General features: G+C 39.1%; 1 protein-coding gene across 1 annotated transcript; it reads left to right on the top strand.

Annotated features, from left to right (window-relative positions):
- The first annotated feature begins 8,766 nt into the window (after positions 1-8,766).
- On the top strand, positions 8,767-9,489 carry LOC112000374 (uncharacterized). The gene has a single exon (XM_024032492.1). The coding sequence runs from the start codon at positions 8,767-8,769 to the stop codon at positions 9,487-9,489; it is 723 nt and encodes a 240-aa protein (XP_023888260.1).
- The last annotated feature ends 6,366 nt before the right edge of the window (positions 9,490-15,855 follow it).

Genomic DNA, 15,855 nt, shown 5'->3' with positions numbered 1-15,855 from the left:
TTTTTTTAAATATTGAAGTGTTGGAATTTCGAGAAACGGAACGTGGTGTGTGTGTGTTTGAGAGGGTGGTTGATTGAAGAAATAGACAAAGAGGATCTACCTGGATGTGTTGTTGTTGGTGTAATGGATTTATAAGGTGGAGGTGGAGGTGGCGTTTATTTATATGGTGTGTTGAGAGAGAGAGAGTGGGAGAGCTTTGCTGTTATTGGGTGGCATTCGGCATTGTGATGGCCATTAATTTCCATTAAACAAAGGGTTTTACTAATATATTTTTTCAATTTTCAATAATTTTTTTTAAAACAATATATATTAACTGGACCCTAAAAAAAATCTAATATAATAATTTATTAACCAACTCCTTTACCACAAACTAAACATGACAGAGAGTGAAGAAAAAATAAAAAATAAACGTGTTAGTGATTAAACATGTGCTGGTCAGGTATGCCCTCTTAAAACACTTGCTAGGTGACTAGACTGGGGTGGGTCTGGTAGGGGAGGCCCTGGTGTTGAGGTAGGGATTAAGATGGGGTACGTATTGTAACGTATGCTGAAAGTTGAAAAAAAAAAGTATCTCTTTCAATCTCAAACATTCAAAGTGAACTGGTAAATAAAATAAAAAAAATTGTGAGAGAGAAAATAGGTTATTGCACCTGGTGCAAATGCAATACCCTGGAAATTGCACCACTGGATCTCAATCCATGAGTTAGGTGTAGGGGTTGGGTGCTATGAGCATAGTTAGGGGTATGCATAGGCTTGAAAAGTTTTTTCAATCCATCCTATCAAGTTGAAAACCAGAGACGGACCTAGCCTTGGCTAGGGGGAATTTTGAAAAAAAAATTCTTAGTATGTATAAACACAAAGAAAATTTTCAATATGCCCCAAAATATGCAATCTTGGCCCCCTCCCTTCAAAATAATTATAAATTGGCCTATGAAATCCAAAAGTATATATTCTATGCTATCCCTTTTGCCCAGTTACATGAAAAATAATTACAATAACCTTTGGATAATAACAAAAAATAAATAAATAAAATAAAGCACAAATTTGGTCCAAAGAAACTCAATTGCCCAAAAACTAATGTGAATTACCTGTAGACAAAGAAACCTAATTGCTCCAAAAATAACATGAATTATCTGTAGACAAACTAATATTGACAACAAAAGCAAAGCACAAATTTGGCATTATCAAATGTATGATTTTTAGTTCACATGGTATGAACTGTGAAGTGCTTATTGTTATATTTTTTGAGTTACTTATTGAAAAGTTTTTAGTTGTGTTTGGTGCAATAATAATGTTTATTTTTTTATTAAAAAAAATTATATAATGAGTTTCCTGTAATAAATTGTTTGGTAATGTTAATTTTTAAGAAATGAGAGAAATTTGTCAATCTTATGTCAAAATATTATTTAAATGGTTAGGTAGATGTAGGATAAATTCCTTATAATTAATTATTGTTGCCTTTTTTTTTTTAAGATCGTGGAAAAATAATGTTCAATTTTGATTTTTTTTATTAAGAAATATTCAAAATAATTTAGAAGTTCATATTGAAAATGTAGTATTGTCAACATCTAGTTTGAAGTCTCAATTTCTAAAATCCATCAAATAAATTTATGAAAAATCACTATAGGGGCACGGTTTGCAGCCCAGGCCCAGTATGTATGGGATTATGGGTTAATGAGCCTAGTATAATAAATTTGTAGAGAATTGGTCAAAGAACTAGGCCTTAGTGAATCTAACAACGGCTAGGATAGGTTTGAAAGACCATCATGCAAGAGCAAAACACGTAAGATTAAGTGAATGTATTGTCCAATGAGGCAAATATTCTTATAGATAAATGGAATTGATTACAAGTGTGATTCTGGTTGCTACAGTGTTCTTTTTCTCTTTTTTCCAATCTCATTCTCATGAGGGGTCTGTCACATTATATAGCTCCCTCTGGACCATCTTGATCCTACACTTGTCGATCATTTGAGTCCTCACTTGAGTGTCCGTTCCATTAGACACATCTTTTGGCTCTCTGTGAGTTGTGGTAGTCAAGGCAGTACTGTTCAGGGGTCTTCTCCACATAAATGCGGCCAGAAAAGTAACTGCAGTGCATTCAATACGGAAGTAGCAGCCTTTCCTTAGATATTTTCAGGCTCTCTTCCTTCTTGTGTATTCTTGAGGCACACCTCTAACATTGGGGCTTTCAAGGAGGTTATTTTCGTCATTGGGGTGCGTGTCTGGGCTGTGTATGCTATGTCCAAGGAGGAATATCTCCTCGGTTCACCTTTTTCTTCTTTCTTACTTATGAGGCTTTAAACTGGAATCACCATTAACCATTGGTTCCTCCTCGGACATGATAACATCCTCGGATAAGACCCAAGGCCCAATATATGATTCTGGGCCCATGTCCCTACAATCAACATATATAAAATTGGAAATAGTTCATTATAGAATAATCTAGAATTATCACGAATATATTATAATGTTAATTAACACAATACAATTGAACAAGCTTATGTCAAGTTTGGTCTATACCAATTTTTTTTTTAATACATTGGGCCCCCTCATTTCTGAATCCTGATTTCGTCCCTGTTGAAAACAACTCAACCCAATCTAACTCATTACAGAGGTCTAACTCAACCCATGCATGTTGAGTTAGATAGCTTTTTTTATTAAAAGAAAAAAACTTAGAGCATTAGAATAGCAATAGCTAGCAATTTAACAAGTGCCCTGCCATCTTCCAAAAATTCTAAGCATAGCAACATACACAAATTATCAAACCAACACAAATAATCAAATCAAAATACAATTAAATAGTGAGATATCAAATACTTGTATCCCATTTCAATTGAAAAACAAAATAGAATATTAGTATTATCACAAATGTTTCTGCCCCTGCCATCTTATGAAAATTCTAAATAGGAAGAAAGTGAAGTGAGAGATTGAGAGTTGAAATGAGAAAATAGGTTAAAGTTTCTATTTTACATCAGGGAGAGGGGTAAAAAGTAATTACAAAAAATAGAATTTATGTTTTAAGTATATATTAAATATAATTGGGTATCGTTAGTTTAGGTAGATTTGTGAATCTCCTTACTTGAACCTAACCTAACCAGGAGCAAAAAAGAAAATTGGCAACCCAATCCAAAAATCCCTAAAAATCAACCTAACCTAGTTGGCGAATCAACAGGTTGGGTGCACACCCCTAAGCCTAACGCTTTGTTTGTTTCATGGTAAAATGTTTTTAAATAGAAAATATTTTTCGCTCAATAAATCGTTTTCATTTTACTATGTTTGGTTGCATACCTGAAAATGCTATAAAATTTATTTTTCAGTGTTTATTTATGCGCGTGTGTATATATATATATATATATATATATATTAAATGTCATATTGCTCAACACCCAGCATAGCTACACAAACTACTATCCCTAGATGGCCATGGGTAGGGTATGGATCGGGTATACCCATACCCTACTTGAAATGTTTGCCCATGGATACCCAGATACCAATACCCATTAATATCCATACTCGATCCTTACTTGAATGTATTATCCATAGATATCCATACCCGACCCAAAACCCATTTTAAAAAAATGCATTGAATTTCATAAACCTACCAATCAATAAAGCAGAAAAAAAAAATGATGTTCTCTCTATCCATAACTTCGTTTCTCAACACTCTCTCTCTCTCTCTTGGAAGCCTTGTGATTTCACCAATTGCTTTATGTGAAATGCGGTACAAGGTAGAGAGCTTTGTGATATGTATGTCTATCTCTCTCTCAACACCATGGCTTTGTGTCTTAAGAACCAAATGCTGAAACTGTAACAGTCATCAACAACGGCTTCGTAGGAAACTTGCATAAAGGAGAAAGCTGAGTTGAGTTTGATCGACCATGACCCACTCCAATCACCTTCTCTCTCTACTCAGGTACATCATAGAAAGCTTTGATCTTGTTCTCTCTCATGATTTTGAAGACTGATTGCCTTCTCTCTCTTTGATTATGTTCTCTCTATAATCGTGTTTTCTCTCATGACTGTTGATCTGGGTTGTTCAAGGTTTTTTTTTTTTTTTTTAATGGGTTTGATCTGATTGTGTTTGTGTGTTTGAGGAGAAGCGGAGAGCTTTGAGAGAGAAAGAAATTTAGGTTTTTTGAGTACAGGTCGGGTTTGGGTAATATCCATACCCTACTTGCAAAATTCAGGTAATATCCAAACCCTACCCGATTACCTTCTACCTATGAAGAACTGAGTATTACCCGGAACATTTGAGTCGGGTAGGGTTGGATATCCATTACCCAATGGGTATGGCCATCACTACTACTATCCACTACTCAAAAATCCAAATATGGAATTAGGAAACAAAAAAAAACAAAAAAAACCAAGGATACAAACCACCACATTCAACATATATCTCAACCTGCAACGTGGCATGCCAAGGTTACAAACCACCGTCAACATTGTGCCTCCACTAAGCCTTCAAGCCACCAACTAATGTATGCCATGCACCACAAAGGTCACTACAATTGAGTCCAAATCTTCTGTCTCACCCTTCCTGCTCCATTATATATTCCAGAAATGAAAACAAGCCACATGTCTATCTATTTAATTAAATGATAAATTTATGCCTTCTATTATTTTAATTTCTTAAAATAAATAAATAAATAATCCATCATATTTAGGTAATTGAAATAATAGAATGCATAAATTTAGCATTTAATTAAATAGATGGGCATGTGGCATGTTTTCATTTGTGGAGTATATAGTGGAATATGAAGAGTGGGACAGAAGATTTGGACTCAATACAACTTGCTGCTACCTACAGCATCTCAAAGCCATCCTGTCTAGCCTATGGTATGTCTCATTTTATGTTTTTTATATTGCAATAGTTATAATAGGGGAGGAGATTTATACCTTAAGTATTTTAGTTAGGAGGAAATTACATTTGCATCTTAAAATTTCAAAATGTACAATTAGCACCTTAAATTATAACCTATGTTACACTTTGCACCTTACTGTTAATTCTATCATTATCTTGGATGACATTACATGAAAAGAATCAATTGCCCTTTTTCTCAAACCCTTAAAAACAAATGATAAATTTTATTTTACTACTATAAACTATACTTCCAATTTCACTTTACACCCTATAATTTGGTTTTCCATCTAAGATAATGGCAAAATTAATGGTAGAGTGCAAATTGCAACACTAGTTATAATTTAGAGTGTTAACTGTGTATTTTGAAAGTTTAAGTTACAAAGTGTAATTTGAAGTATATATAATTTAAAGTGATAAAGTGTAATTATTCTTTCCGTTATAAACACAAAGATCACAATCAATTAAACTCCAAGCTCTTGAAAACCTATTTTAATTAAACATTTAATATCAATAATTTTTTAGGATGGGCTTGGAGTCGGTATTTCGTAAAAGTTTTTATATTCAAGTTCTTTTTAGAAATAATTTTATAACAACTATAAGACAAAACCATCAAACAATTAGTTATGTCTTTCTTTTTTTTTTTTTTGGTAAACCAGTTATGTCTTTCTTTTTATTTTATGAAACAATTATTTAAATGTCAGGTGTAACACGAGTCACACTATGCAACATTTGTTACAAAGAACGCAAAAGTAAATTAGCCTTGCACATTAAAAAGAGATATTTATTTATCAATCGATAATGATTCCATTTAGCACTGCTTTTATAAAGTAAGAGTTACACGTCACTTCAAACGATTTTGTGCCAATTTGGTACCTTGTCCTTTTCCAAAAAAAAAAAAAAGTTGGTACCTTGTCACATCAATACACAAATCTTGTTTGAATAAATTGGAATATATTGCGGATGATTATGTGATCTTTATTATGAATTCTATTGCCTTAAATTACTGTCCTATTTAAAGAAAAATTATTCAGTATCAGCTTGGTCTAATTATCCTTTGCCCCCTTGATTGTGTAAGAGCAATAGCATCAATTCTTCTAAATTTTTTTTTTTATATTTTAAATAAAAATTTATTTTTTCTATTTAAACGATCACTTTGCAAAAACATTTACATTGAATCATCTATTATACAATCTATTTCTTTTAAATAATAATTTTTTTGTTTATTTTACTTTTATTCTTTCCTTACCCCACACGCCAGAACTCTCTCTCTCTCTCATATCTAAACAGACGCTCTCTCCCTCAAATCTGAAACATCTCAAATCTCTCCGATCAATTTCCATGGCTCAAATCTGAAAATTAGATCCCTTTACCCAACCCTCTATTGATAAGCACTTGAAAATTAGATCTATCTTTCTCTTATATTTCCTTAAATTTACTTTTTGTTATTGATCTAAAGTTTATGCGAAATTCACTAGGTGTTTGAATTGGCTGGGAAATGCGGTGAGAGACAACAAGAGGACTCGAATAGTGCTAAGAAAACACGTATTGGTTCCAAATGGTGGTGATTTTGCTTTTGTCTATGGAAACCAATGATGATAACGAATGAGTTTTCACTTTTGTTTTGTTTTTGGTGGTGGTGGTGGGGTGCTTGGTTGTTGGTTGCAATGGTCTTCTTTGTCTTCCTTCTTGTATCTTTTCATATTCTTTTCCTTTTTCTGGACATTTAAGAGATCAAGAGAGTGTAGGGGAAGAGAGGTTGTTGACAAGGGTGAGTGATGAGAGAAAAAAAAAAAAAAAGATTAAGGAAATCGTATAGAAAGTTACAGTAAATATGCACGGTTATTGTGACAATATTGTATACATATAGTGTTATAGACCCACTGATGTGAATTATTTTTTAGCAAAAATGTGAAACACTTATTGCCTTTTTTTTTTTTTTTTTTTGCACACATGATGTAATTGCTCTAAAAGTCCAAATGTATTTTTTTTTTAATTTTTTTTTAGAGTTTCAACATATAGCGTTTGCTGCTGATAATAACTCTTTATGACCAAGACACCAATTAATTTTTGATATTGACGGAGATTGAATCTCATGTTTCTTTATTATTACAACCTTGGTCACAAGGCCCACAACCTTAAATATATATATATATATACACACACACACATATATATATATATATTGTAATTCAAATCAAGTGCTTATAAAAGGCACAAAAACTAGTAATTGAATATATTATATCACTTTTACACGCATTTGCTAATTAAAGTGGAGTCTAAATCTTCTGTCCCACTTTTCCTACTCCACTTTATACTCCATCAATAAATATTTGTCACGTGTTCATCTAATTAATTAAATACTACTATTAATTAATAACTGTAGTATTAATAAGTTAATAATGATAGTATTTAATTAATTAGGTGAACACATGACAAGTATTTATTGGTAGAGTATAAAGTGGAGTAGGAAAAATAGGACAGAAGATTTGGACTCATTAAAGTGTACGTGTGCCAAAGATGCGGGCCTAGACATTTTGGTCATCATCACAATCACTATTCCAACTTTGGCGTTGGCAATGTCTCTGTACCACAACAGTTCAAGAAATTTGAAAACCATTTTTACAAAATTATTGAGATCTTATTTTAGGATTTAATTAATAGGGTTATGTATAAAGTCACATTATTAAAATTTTAAATTATGTTATAATATACATTTTTAGATAGTTGTTGATGGGACTGACGAAATCAAGCATAGACGAGGAAAACTGGTCCGACGAGACGGATTACACTGACGAGTTACTAGTTCATTGACGAGGCTTAAACACCTCATTCAATGCCGCCAATAAACACCCTGGACGGTTACAAAACCAGTTGTACTGACCGTTGGGATAAAATTAAAAGCAACATGATGAGGCCAGAAAACGTTACTCAGAGGAGTGTTAAGAACCACCTTAATTGCCCAACGGCTAGAGGTTACAACAACATATATAAAGCCCCCACATGGCCAAGAATAAGGTATGTGCACATTGAGATAGTTACTGTAAAATTTCTCTGATATACTATATTGCTCTTTCTTAAATAACTTTCGATACTGACTTTGGCATCGGAGACGTTGTGGCAAGCACCACACCGGTGACCACACTCGAGGGTACATACTTGCAGGAGGCTGGAGATCATTTCTGTCTACATACATTGGCTGACGAATTCACACTTCATCAGTTTGGCGCCATCTATGGGAAGTTGGACATTTTCGTGTTCAATACAAAAACATAGTCTCACATGGAGTCTAATCCGGATTCTGCAGCCTTGCAGCCACCGTTGAAGAACCGACTAGGCAAAATCAGGAGCTGAAACTACGGCTTCAACAAGAAGAGAATCGATCTAAAGGGAACCAAAACAACGAGGGAGATAGCCACAGAAGAAGTGACCATCAAAGGCCCGCTACTCCAATCGAGCACAACTCGGACCTTCTCCACGAGATGAGGCGGGACGAACTCAGAAACGCCATCAAGGAGAAAACAGATCGAAGTGTAGATCGAATGGTTAGGGCAACAGATTCGCCGTTCACGCCAACGGTCCTTGAGTGCCTAGTACCGTCTAAATTTCGGTTGCCCCAGCTTGAACCATTCGATGGGCTAAAGGACCATCAGGATCATCTGAACACTTTTAAGACGACCCTAGGGCTCCAGTAGCCCCCAGACGAAATACTGTGTCGCTCCTTCCCCACCACCCTTAAAGGAGCTGCAAGGGAATGGTTTACAAAGTTGCCAACGTCGTCCATTGACAATTTCGAGCAGTTGAGCAATGCCTTCTTGCGACACTTCATTGGAGGACAATGTCCTAAGAGAACCGCAGATCATTTACTTACCATAAGGCAGGGAGAAAAGGAAACTCTGAGGTCATACATGAAACGCTTTACTCACGAAACATTGGAGGTAGACGATGCGGACGATAAGGTGCAACTAACGACCTTCAAGGCAGGGTTGAGATCCAGAGAGCTCGTTTCGTCACTCGCAAAGAATCCCCCAAAAACGATGGCTGAAATGCTCCTGAAAGCACAGAAGTACATGAACGCCGAAGACGCATTAGCGGCCATCAGGGATGGAGGGAGACCAGGGGACAAAGAAAGGAAAGATGATGATCGTAGAGGGCAAAAGCGGGAGCGCCCAAATCGTCGGACCAATGACGGAGTCAGGAGGAAGGATGACAAGGGACCGCAAGCTGTAAAATTTACCCTTCTTATTATTCCAGTCGATAAAATTTTAGCGCAGATTAAGGACGAGCATTACCTTAAGTGGCCGCAACCATTGCACTCATCCCCTAACGTCCGCGATAAGAATAAATACTGCCGATTTCACAAGGACCACAGCCATTACACTGAAGATTGTCGAGACCTCAAAGAACAGATTGAGGAGTTGATACAGAAAGGAAAGCTACAGAAGTTTATCAAGAAAGGGGAATACAGTAGATTCCGAGATGGAAACAAGGGTCAGCACGAGTCCACCTCCGGGGGCAATAACCGTCGGTACCAGCCTCCTCAAAATGTGATAGGGGAAATACAGATGATCGCAGGAGGACCCATGGCAGGTGGGTCATTCAAGTCCTTTAAGAAAGCATATCAACGATAGGTGAACAGTGTCCACATGACACCCCTGTTAAAACAGAGACGAACCGATCAGGACATGATTTTCAATGAAGGAGATGCTAGGGAAGTGAAACAACCTCACAATGACCCCCTGGTCATAGCACTTACAATAGAAGGGTTCAACACAAAGAGGATCCTCATGGACAATGGAAGCTCTACTGACATCATTTACTTCCCTGCATTCCAACAGTTGAAACTGGATCCAAAAAGATTGCGTCCATTTGACTCCCCCCTTGTTAGCTTCAGTGGAGACAGGGTAAACCCCAAGGGCATAGTGACGTTGACGATGACAGTGGGAACCTACCTGAAGCAATTGACCTGTGATCTGGACTTCTTGGTGGTAGATTGTCCCTCGACCTACAATATAATCATTGGAAGACCAGCGTTCAACAAGTGGAATTCATCCACGTCAACCTACTGCCTGAAGATAAAGTTCCCAATAGAGAATGGGGTAGGAGAAGTCAAAGGAGATCAAGTGTTAGCTCGGGAGTGTTACCAGACCGTCGTGGGCGCAAAGGAGAACCATACATGGACGATCGAAGAAAAGGGAAAAGAAAAGATGGAGGTCTTGGAGACAGTAGAATTATCTGATGAAGAACCAAATAAGACGACCAAGATAGGGACGACTCTAAGTCCTGAGATGAGAACAAAGCTGGTTCAATTTCTTAAAGAAAACTTAGACGTCTTTGCTTGGAGCCACGATGACATGCCAGGCATATCTCCAGAAGTCATCCAACACAGGCTGAATGTAGACCCAAAAAGGAAGCCTGTCAAACAAAGACGAAGAGTTTTCGCACCCGAAAGAGATCAAGCAGTTACTGATGAAGTTAACAAGCTCTTGGCTACCGGCTTCATCCGTGAAGTATATTACCCAGATTGGCTCGCAAATGTCGTCCTGGTGAAAAAAGCAAATAGGAAATGGAGAATGTACGTAGACTTTACAGACCTGAACAAAGCATGCCCGAAGGATAGCTTCCCTCTCCCGAGGATAGACCAGTTGGTAGACTCTACAACTGGGCACAAGCTTCTGACGTTCATGGACGCTTTCTCTAGATACAACCAGATAAAAATGACAGAACAGGATCAGGAGAAAACAACCTTCATCACCAGCCAAGGGCTCTATTGCTATAAGGTAATGCCCTTCAGACTGAAGAATGCAAGCGCCACTTATTAGAGATTGGTAAATAGAATGTTTAGCAAGCAGATAGGCAGGAACATGGAAGTATACGTAGACGACATGCTTGTCAAGAGTAAGGAGGAACTCACTCATCTGGACAACCTCAAAGAGACATTTGCTACTCTCAAGCAATATCATATGAAGCTGACCACTAGTAAATGTGTCTTTGACGTATCCTCGGGGAAATTCCTGGGATTTATGGTGTCCTAGAGGGGAATTGAGGCGAATCCAGAGAAGGTACAAGCCATAATCAATATGGCCTCGCCCAAGACCATCAAGGACGTCCAGAAGCTGACAAGAAGGATTGCATCCCTCAATAGGTTCGTCTTTAGAGCGACGGACAAATGCCTACCCTTCATCAAGACATTAAGGCAGGCTTTCGCTTGGATTGACGAGTGCGAGGCCGCATTCCAGGAACTCAAACGTTACTTAAGCAATCCACCCCTTCTAAGCCCGTCAAAAGAAGGTGAGAACTTGTACTTGTACTTAGCAGTGTCAGATACGGCCGTCAGTGGAGCCTTGATCTGAGAAGAGGATGGGAAGCAACTTCCCATCTATTACATCAGCCAAGCCTTCCAAGGAGCTGAGTCCAGGTATCCTCAGATCGAGAAGATCACGTTCGCGCTGATAGTAGCTTCACGAAAACTTAAGCAGTACTTCCAAGCACATCCTATCTTGGTAATGACAGACCAACCAATCAAGAAGTCCATGAGCAAGCCCGAGGCGGCAGGGAGAATGGTCCAGTGGGCGATTGAGCTCATTCAATTTGATATTTAATACCACCCCAGGACAGCCATAAAAGCACAAGCTTTAGTAGACTTCATCGCGAAATTCACCCACCTGGACGAGGATGGCTTCACCATCGAACACAAGCAATGGACAATACAGACCGACGGCTCATCAGCCCATAAGAGAGGAGGAGTAGGGGTAGTCATAATCACCCCCGACGGAGAAAAGCTAAAATATGGAGTTCAGTTAAAATTCCCAGCAACTAATAATGAGGCCAAATATGAAGGGATTCTGACGGGGTTAAGGCTTTGAAGAGAGTTTGGAATTAAGAACCTGGTGATCCAGAGTGATTCGAAGCTAGTAATTGGGCAAGCCATGGGAGTATACGAAGCCAAAGAAGAAAGGATGCATAGGTACCTCAGATTGACGAAGACTCAAGAGTTCGAAAAGGTGGAGTTCGTGCAGATCCCCAGAAGCCAGAATGTGATGGCAGACGAAGTCTCAAAGATAGCCTTGTCAGATGAAAGAGCGGTGGAAGAAGGCCTGATGATAGAAGTTCAGAAAAACCCCAACATTGAAGAGGTTCCAACATTTGCAATCCAGAGCTCAAACAGCTAGATGACACCCATTGTATCCTTCCTTCAGGACGGGCATCTCCCACAGAACAAAGAAGAAGCCAGGAAGATCAAAAAGAGGGTAGCCAGATTCATAATCCTCAATAACGCCCTATACAAAAGAGGCTTCTCCATGCCTTACCTAAGGTGTGTTGACGAGAAAGAAGCAACGTACATCCTAAAGGAAATCCATGAAGGTGTTTGCGGGGATCATGTTGGCCCCAGATCCCTGACAAGAAAAATAATTCGAACAGGCTATTTCTAGCCCACTATGCAGGTGGACGTGGCAGAGTTCGTCAAGAGATGTGACAAGTGCCAACGGTTCGAAAATGTTCAGCGACTTCCAGCGGAGAAATTGACGACAATTTCATCCCCATGGCCGTTCGCACAGTGAGGAATCGACATCGTCGGCCCGCTGCCCCAGGGCAAAGGTCAGGTAAAATTCTTACTAGTTGCTATTGATTATTTTATAAAATGGGTTGAAGCAGAGGCGCTGGCGACCATAACCGAAGCCAGAATCCAGAGCTTTGTATGGAAGAACATCATTTGCAGGTTTAGGATTCCAAGGACGATCATATCAGACAATGGACGACAATTCGACAGCCAAGGCTTTAAGGAATTTTGCTCAGGCCTAGGCATCAAGAATCAATTCTCGTCCCCAGGTCATCCACAAGCGAATGGACAAACGGAGGTGACGAATCAAACATTGCTCAAGATTATCAAAACGAAGCTGGACGATGTGAAGGGTGCCTAGCCAGAAGAATTGCCCAATGTATTGTGGGCCTACAGGACAACAACGAGAACACCAACAGGAGAGACGCCCTTTAGACTCACCTACGGCACTGAAGCAGTGATCCCGGTTGAGGTGGGAATAACCAGCATCAGGCGGGAGGCATTCATTTAAGAAGTCAATGACGATCATTTGCAACTCAACCTGGACTTCCTAGACGAAGTAAGAGATAAAGCTTGTAGCAGAATAACGGAATATCAGCAAAAGATGACTGACTACTACAACAAGAGAGTGAAGCTCAGACAACTTGATGACCTCGTCCTTCGTAAAGTAACCCCGGCTACCAAGGATTCCACTCAAGGGAAACTCGGCCCCACGTGGGAAGGACCCTACCGGGTCGTCCATTACTCCAGGAAGGGCAGCTATTATCTAGAAACCATAGACGAGCAAAGACTCCCTAGGCCGTGGAACATAGAACACTTGAAGAAATACCATCAATAAACGCAATTGTGAAATGTATTCATTATTCATTATTGGAATTAATAAATAAGTTATTCAGCTAACGTTTCTCTACAAGCAGGTGTATGTGATCACAAGGCATAAAGAGTCAAAAATGACTAAGTAGCAAGATTCCGCTCTGACGGATGTAAGCTACTGACGATGACAATATCCTTGAAAAAACGGATGTAAGCTATTGACAACGACAAGATCCTTGAAAAAAGGTGTAAGTCATAGTAAAAAATGACTAAGTGGCAGGATTCCGCTCTGACAGATGTAAGCTACTGACGACGATAAGATCCTTGAAAAAAGGTGTAAGTCATAGTCTAAAATGACTAAGTAGCAAAATTCCGCTTTGACGGATGTAAGCTACTGACGATAACAAGATCCTTGAAAAAAGGTGTAAGTCATAAGAGTTTAAAATAACTAGGTAGCAAGATTCCGCTCTGACGGATGTAAGTTACTGACGATGACAAAATGTGTAAGTCAAAGAGAGTCAAAAATGACCAAGTAACCAGATTCCGCTCTGACGGATATATGCTATTAACGATCATAAAATCCGTGAAAAAGGCTAAGTAGCAAAATCACGCCTTGACGAATCAGAGCTACTGACGCATATCATTCCAAAAAGGGTATATCTCATAGAAACAAAAAATGCTAGTGGAAAGAAGGAGATGCAAGAGCTTCATCAAGCACATCACATGAGCAGTTAAAAGCATGCAACTTACAAACGCAGGTAAATACAAGAAGTAAGTTAAAACCAAAAGCAAACAAGCAAATTACCATTGTTTTCATAAACCCATAAACGCTGGGTTAAACTAGTGTTCCCAAAATAAAAGAAAAAGATGTTTCAAAAATAGATTTACAAAAAAAGGCCATGACGGGCACTGATCAACAAACAAAATAAATATTTCTGGTAAAACATAAGTAGCAGGTTCAGGCTTCAGGAGTTGGAGGGGTGTCAACAGCAGCAGCATCGTCAACTGGAACATTCTCTAGACCTTCACCGGTAGGAACCATGGACTGAGCAGTTTTATTAGCGGCCATCTCTTTGTCCACTTCTTCTAAGTCCAGGTTTTCGATATCAACTCCAGTCGGATGTTTGACCATGTACCTTTGGAGGAGCTCAAAGCCTTTAAAATACCAATTGAAGATCACTGTATTGTACTCGTCAGTGGTTTGGAAGGCCTCAATTGATCTAGCTGCGATTGTCCTCAGCGATTCCCTGGCATTTTGAAGCTGCTAGTCCTTTTCCAAGTTCAGCTGATGCTCCACTCTAAGGTCGTCACCCAGGACCTTGACCTTCTCCTTCGAAGAAGTAGCTTCGTCCATTGAGTCGATGAGGCTCTTCTTCAGCTTCGACTTTTCACCCTCCAAAGCTTGCACCCTTGACGAAGGAGATGCCAGCTTAGCCTCTTGGGTAAGATACTCAGAAGCGATATGCAAACCTTCTCCCAAAGCCTGAAAAGAAGTACCAAGTCGTCAGTAAAAAAAAAAAAAAAAAAAAAGGTTAGGAAGGATTGCTCATGAAAGAAGTAAAAACGCTTCACCTGGACAAGCCTGTGGACATGGCCACCAGCAACCGTATTAAAAGGGACCCCAGAAAGAGCTTTCAGGTCATCAGCCGTGTCGATGCTGTGGGCCCTTTTAACTGCCAGCCTCTCATCCCCCCAAATTGTCGAGTGACGAGAATCCCCTTTCTCCTTCTCCTTCTCCGTCAGGCGTGGCCTCTTAGAGACAGGCGTAGGAAGCTCCTCCACCGAAGTAGACGAAGAAGCAGTCCTCGTTGTCTCAGTCCCGGAGACCAAAAGGAGTGACGAAGGCTGGTGGGGTGGCAGATAGACTCCTTCCGGTCACACGCACAGTCTTTCGCCCAATATTTGACAAGGGCTCGTCCTTCTTTGCCCTCATCTTCGCGTACATGTCTTTATTAAATTTTGACGTCATTTCTGTCAATAGAAGAACATTAGTCGCGAATTAAAAAAAAAAAAAAAAAAAAAAGACTGATACTGACGAAGCTGGAACTTACTTTTTTTTACCTTCTATATCAAGGTTCCACAGGACGAAGGCAGAAGGATCAGGCCCGAGGCAGTAAAACGAAAGAGTCCTGGGATTAACGAGATCGTCCCAACTCTCGATTATTTGCGTGTACTCAATAGCCTTCTGCACCCGCTCTCTGTACCTACTCTTAAGCTTTGGTCGTCTCTTGACTAAAAAAAAAAAAAAAAAGAGTTTAGCAGCCATAGTTGTAAGCACAACAGAATTCAAGAGACAAATAAGAAATATTGACGCACCTAAAGTCGGGGTTTCCCACCGATGATGTAACCTTGGGAGATCACCCCACAACTCGCCCGAGGGTGTCTCAAAATCGTCCCCAAACACAAAGAAGAACCTGAACTTCCAGTACCTGAAAAAGGACGGCAATCCCTTGACGATCTTAGTCCTTCTTTCCCAAGGCACCAGTTCGTAGTACCCATGCTCTTTAGAGGCTTTCAGACGGTAAAGGTAAACAAGCTCGTCAACCCTGAGCATGTCCCCGTCATTAGCAGCCAACCAAATCCCCATACAACTTACCAGAATCCTCCACGAGTTAGGCATGAG

Source organism: Quercus suber, unplaced genomic scaffold (assembly GCF_002906115.3).
Source record: "Quercus suber isolate HL8 unplaced genomic scaffold, Cork oak 2.0 scaffold_1267, whole genome shotgun sequence".
In the NCBI taxonomy this organism is placed as follows: Eukaryota; Viridiplantae; Streptophyta; class Magnoliopsida; order Fagales; family Fagaceae; genus Quercus; species Quercus suber.
Note: the sequence above shows the minus strand (reverse complement) of the source record. Positions and strands in the feature narration are given on the sequence as shown.

Bases quoted from the DNA above. Each gene is read 5' to 3' on its own strand.
- LOC112000374 (XM_024032492.1), top strand. From the start codon at position 8,767: ATGAAACGCTTTACTCACGAAACATTGGAGGTAGACGATGCGGACGAT.